We start from the raw sequence: 9,099 nt of genomic DNA, 5'->3' as shown, positions 1-9,099 counted from the left end.
GATTTAAAATCTATGAAAGCTGCATACAATGAGGTTAAAGAATTCGAGGAGTATTTGGAAATTAAATGGTTCAATATAACACATTGATCTAAACATGACCGTCCCTCTCTAAAGCCTGCTTGTTCCTGTCTCAAGAAACCTTCCTGCTCCATCCAGTCTTTTAGCTTCCACTGTAAGTGTTTTGAATAAAGCTTACTTATTATACTTAGCAGACTGATCGGCCTATAATTAACAGGATCTGCTCTGTTCCCTTTCTTGTAAATAGGCACTATTATTGCCACCCTCCAGTCTTTAGGTATTCTACCAGTTCTATCTATAGTTGTAAATAAAGTAGCAAGGACTGGAACCCACCACTCGAGGTTCCTCTTGATCAAGTCTGCGCATATAAGATCAGAACCTGGGGCTTTGTTGGAGCTCAGGGTCTGTATAAGGTTCTTAATTTCTTGAGGATGCACAGGGGTCCAAGAGGGTAAGGTAGCTATATCCAGGTCCTCTGTAGCAGCCTCATCCTGGACTTGGTAGAGCTGCTCGAAATAATTTTCCCAAATTTCAGGGAGAATTGTATTACTGCACACTGAGGGAGGCCTAGTAGTACAATTAGAGACCATATTCCAGAATAAACAGGGTTTTTTATCTCTGCATGCTGAGCTTAATTGCTCCCATGCAAGGGCTATGGCGGCCTTCTTTTTTCGCTGTATCAAGGCCTTATATTGTTTCTTTAAGATTTTCATGTCTTCTAGGGTGTCCTTGTCTTCATCACACCTATATTTGATATACATAGCATTAAGAGCACTTTTCATAGATCTACACTCTTTATCAAACCAAGACCTTGAATTACTGTTAATTAATCTATTTTGTTTAAAGGAAGGCTTCCCCATTACGTTTTGTATTTCTTTTATAATATGAGCATAAGCGTCCAGATGTAAATCATCCTGACCCTCAAATCCTAACTTAGTTAAACACTCATCAAGGACACCAGAACTCAAAAGTTCTACCATTTCTTTCTCTCTCCTTTCATTCCAGGGTACCCTATAATACTCATTTCCTTCCTCATTACCCTCCAGATGTAAATCTGAAATTCGTGTGTGTGTATTGGACTCCCCTGTCCACCAAATGGAGCCTCCTTACTCTGACATCGGAACGGTAGAGCTCCTAAGTCATCAGATGGATGCAGAGCATTCTCTGTCTCCTTCTCCGTCGTCTCATCACCATCGACATCGTATGCTCCCGACATCGATCCACGTTATCGTATGCTCCCGACATCGATCCACGTTGGCACCGATACACCTCATGTGACACGCAGCGTCACCCTCCTCGTCTGCTCACTCAATCTGTCGGTATCGAAAACCGACATTACAGGGACGATTCCCGCAGACAAGCTACTGCTTTGTCTCCCAGATGTCCACGGTCCAGAAGTCGCTCCCCCAGAGTCTTCCTACCCCCACCACCACCGATGTCGTGGGATCAATGACAGTTGAGATACCTCTACGGGGCTTATCCACTGTCCATGCCGTGGTTGACTCCAGCGGGCTACTCAGATTGGGATTGCTATTCGACCCACATCGTTCATCGGTCGAGAACCCCCACAAGTCGAGGCCTTCAGCATCTCTGTCGCGTCCTCCAGTAGTCGATCCGTCCAAGCATGTTCTGGAACTAAGTCGTCCTCTCAATCCTCCGGTCACTCCAAACCCTGTTGTTCCTGTTGTCCAAGCTAAACCTTCTCAACAGGACACTTCGGCCCACACACCACAACAAGACTCCTCTGACTTCATGGAAGAGGACTCAGATACAGAAGCTTTGGAGGCTCATACCTCTCCTGACCATACATCTCCCAACCAGGATGTCGCAGAAGACTTACCTGTCTCTCCATCTGACAACCTTACCTCTTACACTGACCTAGTCAAGAGAATGGCCCACTCCTTCGGCCTCTCTGTCATCCAGCAACATCCACAGGCAACAGATGCTGTCTACGATATAGTTCAGCTAGACACCTCGTCCACCTTGGCATTGCCCATGTCCTCTGTCCTTCTGCAGGTGGCAAAGTCACCATGGCTAAAGCCTTCTTCTGCTCCTGTGTCCACAAGGAAACTGGACCACATGTACAGAGTTCAAGAGTCAGATGCTGAATTTCTCTTCTTGCATCTGAGGCCCAATTCGATGGTCGTGTCATCCTTATCAAAGACCAAACGTACCCTTGCTACTCCTACGGATAAGGAGAGTAAGAAGTTGGATTCCATGGGCAGACGCTTTTATTCAGCAGGCGCTCTGGGCATTAAAACATATAACTAGATGGCCTTTTCAATGCTACCACAGATGGCCTTTTCAATGCTACCACAGATTCTACTCTACAAGAGTTAGACAAAAGCATAAAAGCTTCTTGAGCTCTAGGAGTCTCGTTTGCTGCTAAGCAACAATACTGCTCCCACACCTGGTTGAGGTCCTGGCAGAGGCGTACACCAACTCATCAGTCTCCAGACACACAATGGAGACCACGAGCGTCTTCGGGAGGCGAAAGTCCTGCTTTTCAAAAACCAACATTTAGTTCAGGCCAACAAGCTTCCCGCACCAAACAGTCCAAACCCTCCAAGCAGGGTTTTTGACTTCCCTATCACCGAGTCAGCTCCTACCCGTCTGTTTCCTTTCCTTCACACCTGGTGTCTCATCACCTCAGACGAATGGGTGCTGTCCATCTTGACCCGAGGTTACAAAATTCAGTTCCATCAGAACCCCAATACTCCTGTCATCGTCTCCACGCCCCTTTCCCCACCTCTCCTCGAGAAAGTGTCCATCCTTCTGCAGAAGGGAGCCATCAAACAGGTACCACCACACCTCCAAGGGATGGGATTTTATTCCCGATACTTCACAGTCCCGAAGAGAGATGGAGGCGTTCGACCCATATTAGACCTAAGGGAACTGAACTGTTCTGTGACCTACCACCGCTTCCGCATGGTATCCCTACAACAGATCATGCCACTGCTTCGCAGACACATCTGGATGGCCACCCTCGACCTCCAAGATGCATATTTCCACCTTTCTATCCACCCCTTCCACCATCAATACCTACGCTTTGCGATTGGTCAACACCACTATCAATATACGGCCCTTTCATTTGGCCTTTCCAGTGCCCCAAGAGTCTTCACGAAGACCATGATTGTAGTTGCAGCTTTCCTACGTCTCCGGAGCGTGTCCGTCTACCCATACATACATGATTGCCTTCTGGTGGCGCCTTCGAAAAACGCCCTGGTTTCAAACGTCACAGAGATTCTTGCACTACTGCACAAACTGGGCCTACGAGTCAATCACCAAAAGTCTCATTTGTGTCCGGCCCAGCGAATACAGTATATAGGCGCAATACTGGATTCACAAACATGCATGGCTTACCTGCCCCAAAACAGGGCAGCAGATATCATTTCCCTAGCCACTGTCGTCCGTACCCAACCCACCGTCACTGCCTTCCAAATCCAGAGGCTATTAGGCCTGATGGCTGCAACTACCTCAGTCTTCATCTTCGCCAGGCTCAAAATGCATCCGTTGCAACTCTGGTTCATTCACAACTTCAACCAATCGAAAAACGCACACACTGTCGTCCTATCCCCTCTTCCCAGCATACAGGACTCTTTACTTTGGTGGACCTTCCCTTCAAATATCCTTCAGGGAGCACCCTTCCACCCTCCATCACCCGAGGTCACCATTATGACGGATGCTTCCCTGACGGGATGGGGTGCACACTCCATGGGCCTCTCTGTTGGGGACAAGTGGAATATGCAGATGAGGAAGCGACACATAAACTTCCTAGACCTGCTGGCTATACAGCACGCTGTCACCAGTTTTCTCCCTTTAATCAAGGGAAAATGTGTCACAGTCCTCATGGACAACACCATAGCGCTTTCCTACGTCAACAGGCAAGGAGGCACTGTTTCCCAACGACTCTGCACCCTCGCCATTCAGCTCTGGGAGTTTTGCATCACCAACAACATATTCCTCATCGCAACTCACATTCCAGGACACATGAATGTGCAGGCAGACCATCTAAGTCGAGCGGGACTCAGCCAACATACCTCCTCCCACTCTTCCACAAGTGGAGACCTCCCCAAGTCGATGTCTTCGCAAGCAGAAACAACAAAAAGTGTCCTCTGTTCTGCAGTCGGGGAGGCAAAAACCCACAATCCCTGGGAGACAGTCTCCTTTACCCTTGGTCCACGGGACTTCTTTACCTATTCCCCCCCTTACCACTGCTTCTGAGAGTGGTCCATAAGATACTCAAAGACGCCGCGGACTGTATCTTAATAACCCTATGGTGGCCGAGACAACCTTGGTTTTCAACGGTTCTGGGGTTATCACAGGGGATATACCATCAATTCCCTCAGGCTCAGGACATCCTCCCTCTCTCAGACTCCCCCGTCCTACATCACGACATAACACAGTTGAAACTGACGGCATGGAGGATAACATCACCAGCTTCTCCTCCCGTGTAGTTAATGTCCTATTGAATTCCAGGAAGCCTACTACGTGCAAGTCCTACGATTATAAATGGAGAAGATTCTGTTCTCACCTAGGTGATGACACCCCTCAAGCCACCTCGGTGGGTCTCAACAGAGTTTTCCGATTCCTCCTCTCCTTAGCTGACTCAAGACTTTCCCATTCATCGTTAAGAGTTTATTTGGCTGCTCTCTCGGCCTAGCATGTTCCAGTTGACGGATGCACTTTGTTTTTTCATCCGATTTCCAAACGGTTTTTAAAAGGTTTGTTACACCTCTACCCCCCTGTAAAAACTCCAGTCGCTCCCTGGAACCTTCCTCTAGTTCTACGCCAGCTCACGAGGAAGCCCTTCGAGCCACTTGCAACATGCGACCTCAAGCTCCTGGCATGGAAAGCTGCCTTTTTAATTGCCATTACCTCGGCTAGGTGAGTGGGAGAAATGTTGGCCTTCCGCCATGATACCCCTTTCCTGTCGTTCCTGCCAGACGGAGCCCGCCTCATCACAGACATCTCCTTTCTTCCGAAGGTGGTGTCAGAGTTCCACCTGCAGGCAGAGGTCTTCCTCCCTAACTTCTTTCCAAATCCAACATCAGCGAAAGAAGAGTTATTACACACTTTAGACATGAAACGCGCTCTCCTGTTCTACGTTAACAGAACACTCCCAACTAGATGAGACTCACAACTATTCGTCTCATACGCTTCTCCACGGCATCACAACCCAACGTCTGTCAAAGTGGATTGTAGGTCTAATCCATCTATGTTACCTACTCGCCAAACAGCCATTACCTGGCCCTATCAGGGCTCACTCTACCAGGGCTGTCGCGACTTCCACTGCCTTCCTCCAGGTAGTGCCAATAACGGACATTTGCAAAGCCGCTACGTGGGCCACGCCTAACACCTTCATCAGGCACTACGCCCTAGACGTCCGTACAAACACCAATACCAACATGGGACATCACAGTCTGTCTTCGGCTATGCAGTAAAAGACCTGCCAGCACCCTCCTCCAGGTAGGCTACTGCTCGCTAATCTCCCATGGGTGTGAAGCACAGAGACCACGTCGAAGATAAGCAGGTTGCTTACCAGTAACTGGTAATCTTCAAGTGGTCATCTGTGCATTCACACCACCCACCCTCCTTCCCCACTGCTGTCAGCTTCTACATTTTTGAATAGGGGTTGATTTGCGACAGTTTGTAGGAACTGGTGGGATGTCCACACCCACCCCTCTGGGCATGTGCAGTGGGGTTCCTGCGCATGCCCGAGGGACTGGGCGTGAAAATCCGTTAAAAAAGAGCTTGCTACAGCACTGATCGATCCAGCGCGTGCGCACTAGATCCCATGGGTGTGAATGCACAGATGACCACTCGAAGATCACCAGTTACTGGTAAGCAACCTGCTTTTTCTGCTGCAAGCTGCCAAAACTGATTTCCCTTGAGGTCAGTCCTGGAAAGGGTAGTATATATCAATGCACTTCCACAGATGTACTGCCTCAGCAATGTAATTTTTTGCATACCTAAGATTGATAGGAAAAACACATTGGGGAGTATATACAAGATGGTAGGCAATTCCTGGTACCAAAGCAGCTGCTTCTTCCAGTTATCCTGGTGGGGGGAAAGGTGGCATATGAATTACATAAATAAGCTTGTTGTGTCCGAGTTTGCAGTTAGGGGTCCAGATTGTATTTTTACTGTAGGAACAAGTTTGGTTCTGGCACCTCCAGTTACTAATGACTACTGTCTACCAACCATATTATATAGTATGATTGATGGCAATAAGAGATCACTCTCTTTTATTTCAGAATGTAAAGCTGACTGTGAGGCCTGCTTTAACAGTAATTTCTGCACAAAGTGTAAAAATGGGTTTTATTTACATCTTGGAAAGTGCCTTGAAAACTGCCCAGAATGGTTGGAACCCAACAATTACACAATGGAGTGCAATGATATTGGTAAGTAAACTAACAGTCTTAAAAGCTGTACCCAAATGGCCCTCCTGAATTTCTTTTGGCTATATCAGTTCTCCCCCCGGAACACCCCGCAAATCCCCCCACCGGAGTGACAAGGGGACCTGGCAACCCTAGTATGTGTGCATATGCGTGTGTGAAGTGCCATCAAGCTGCAGCTGACTTATCGTGACTCCCCATGAGGTTCTCAAGGCAAGAGATCTTCAGAGGCGGTTTGCTAGCCATTACCTGTCTATGCATAGCAACCCTGGAGTTCTACAGTGGTCTCCCTTCCATGTACTAACCAAGATCGATTTTGCTTAGCTTCTGAGATTTGACAAAATTGGGTTCGCCTGGGCCATCCAGATCAGGGCAATCTGAAATCCCTATCTGATATAATTGTTTGAACACTGAGTATATATCAAACTACATGCCAAACTAGTCAACTTCTCTCTCAGTTACAGAATTGCAAACCCAAGGTCACTTCATTAGAGTTGATAAATGACCAGAGAAATGACCTGTTCTGCTCCTGTGCCTTTAAAAGCATCTTCACCTAAAGAAATCAGCAGGTGAAGTCTGCTTAGCATAGACATAAGCATCATAATCAGTTAATATCTGCCAATCTAAAGGCACAGAAACAAGAAGAAGTAAAAATGGTGGCAGCCTGTTCTGTGTGCATCATTTTCTCAGTTTTGCATAGGTTACCTTATAATTTGAGCCAGTAACTCATATGAAATCAGTCTCTGAGAAGGGGTATGTTCAAAGTCATGAAACTTCTGAATTTGTAAGACATAATTTTTCTTAGTCTTCTGACCAATCAAATTTATGAAATGTAGGGTTTTGCATATGTATAAAGCTATCTAAGGCTTATATCATACATGTGTCTCTCTGTGTTACAGTGCATTGTAAAACTAGTGAATGGAGCCTGTGGAACCCTTGCACAAAGAAAGGGAAAACATGCGGTTTCAAAAGAGGGAATGAAACAAGGATCAGAGAAGTCCTACAACTTCCTTCTACAAAGGGTAGCCCATGCCCACATACAAGTGAGACAAGAAAATGTGTTGTACAAAGAAAGAGATGCCAGAAAGGAGGAAAAGGTAGAGTTTCATCATTTCACTTAAGTTTATGATTGTTTTATATACTTGAATGTATGAATATATTCCTTACCAAGGCACATCATAACTACCATTTGGTCTTAATGGTAGTTTTGGCTTGATGGTTCATGTGCAGTATTTTGGATTTTGGCCTGCAGCTTTTGTCTCTTTAAACAAAATATAATATTTTTGAATTCTTCAGAAACTAATACACAGCAAACATACTTTTTAGGTTGCTACCCAAACAAGACTAGTGTCAGTAAAATCAAACAGACCACAAAATGATAGCTAATTGAGCTGAACTTGAAATTAATTACAGGATTTTGAAGTTATTTAGTACCCGAAAGATTTAATCTTTCCTGAATTATATATTGCTTTTCAGTAAAAAGTGCAGTCACCAAATAGAACAATTGTTTACAAACCATTATCTGATCATTCTCCTGGATATCCAAAAGGATCATTTAGTGATTACTAACCATTACCCACATAATTCACTTGGATATCCAATAGGATGGGGGGGAGCTCTTTGTCTTTTTAGAAAGCATATTTAGACTTTTTAAAAATGAAAGTTCTGTAAATTTTTATTCTGCTTTAAAAATTAAAATTCAGAATAGACCTTTTCCCCCACAATCAACATGATACAGGATCTAACCTGTCTCCTAAATTATATGACCTGATAGTCAGAAACAAAGCATTTCTGGAGACCTGGGCTCCCAAGTACTTACCTTAATTTGGCGGGGGATGTATAGTTCTTCGTGGGACCATTCCCGCGGGGAAAACACAGGCGCTGCAGTATTCCGTTGCCCAGACATGACGTAGGCACGTAGCCGGGTGACGCTCTAGCAATGGGGCTGGGAACTCGATGGTACCATTGAGTTTCCAGTCCCATTACCAGAGCGTCGCCCGGCTACGTGCCTACGTCACGTCTGGGTGACGGAATAGTGCAGCGCCTGTGTTCCAAGCAAGAATTTCCCGGTGGGGAAGCATGTGTCCCCCGCCAGATCATAGGTAGGTACTTGGGAACCCTACTGGAGACCCATTCTAAAGAAACAGAAGATTTAGTTCTCAAATCATGATCAACTCTATTCCATTTCCCCTCACATACTTTCCTTGATTTTATCCATTATCTAATTGTAATAGTATGTATTAGGCCCAGGAAAAACAATCATATTTATATTTATGCACAGAGGGGGGCATTTGGTTGTGCCTGCTGGCCCCTTCCCTTTCCTTGTGTTATTTGTAATTTCTGTACATTGGTCTACACATACATAAGCTCTAGTTCTTGGTCTGTACTAGTTTCAGAAATTTAAGGGTATAGATCACATGTTCAAAGTATTCATGCATAGACTTCTAAATGTAAGTGGCAACCAATGCATAGATGTCAGTTGGACTTTGTACAACACCAGCCTCTCCATCTTCAACTCAAATGTTCATCCAGGTTGATATCTGTTCAGGAATTCAGTTTCATTATTAAAAAGAGTCTCCATATTCTCTGAATCCAGAGTTTGTTTGAAATATCAGCCTTTTTTTAATGGATATTTCAATTGCAGCTGTTATCAATAAGCTTAATACTCATTCTATGTTTTTTT

General features: G+C 45.4%; 1 protein-coding gene across 1 annotated transcript in view; it reads left to right on the top strand.

Annotated features, from left to right (window-relative positions):
- The window catches only part of RSPO3 (R-spondin 3), a 106,428-nt gene that overhangs the window by 60,858 nt on the left and 36,471 nt on the right, over positions 1-9,099 (top strand). Inside the window, exons 3-4 of the mRNA XM_015424800.1 lie at positions 6,276-6,422; positions 7,316-7,518. Of these exons, the coding sequence (XP_015280286.1) occupies positions 6,276-6,422; positions 7,316-7,518 (350 nt within the window). The remainder of the gene's footprint in view (positions 1-6,275; positions 6,423-7,315; positions 7,519-9,099) is intronic.

This window comes from Gekko japonicus, unplaced genomic scaffold (genome assembly GCF_001447785.1).
Source record: "Gekko japonicus isolate JY-2015 unplaced genomic scaffold, Gekko_japonicus_V1.1 scaffold907, whole genome shotgun sequence".
Taxonomy (NCBI): Eukaryota; Metazoa; Chordata; class Lepidosauria; order Squamata; family Gekkonidae; genus Gekko; species Gekko japonicus.
The sequence above is the reverse complement of the archived record's forward strand: the minus strand, read 5'-3'. Positions and strand labels throughout refer to the sequence as shown.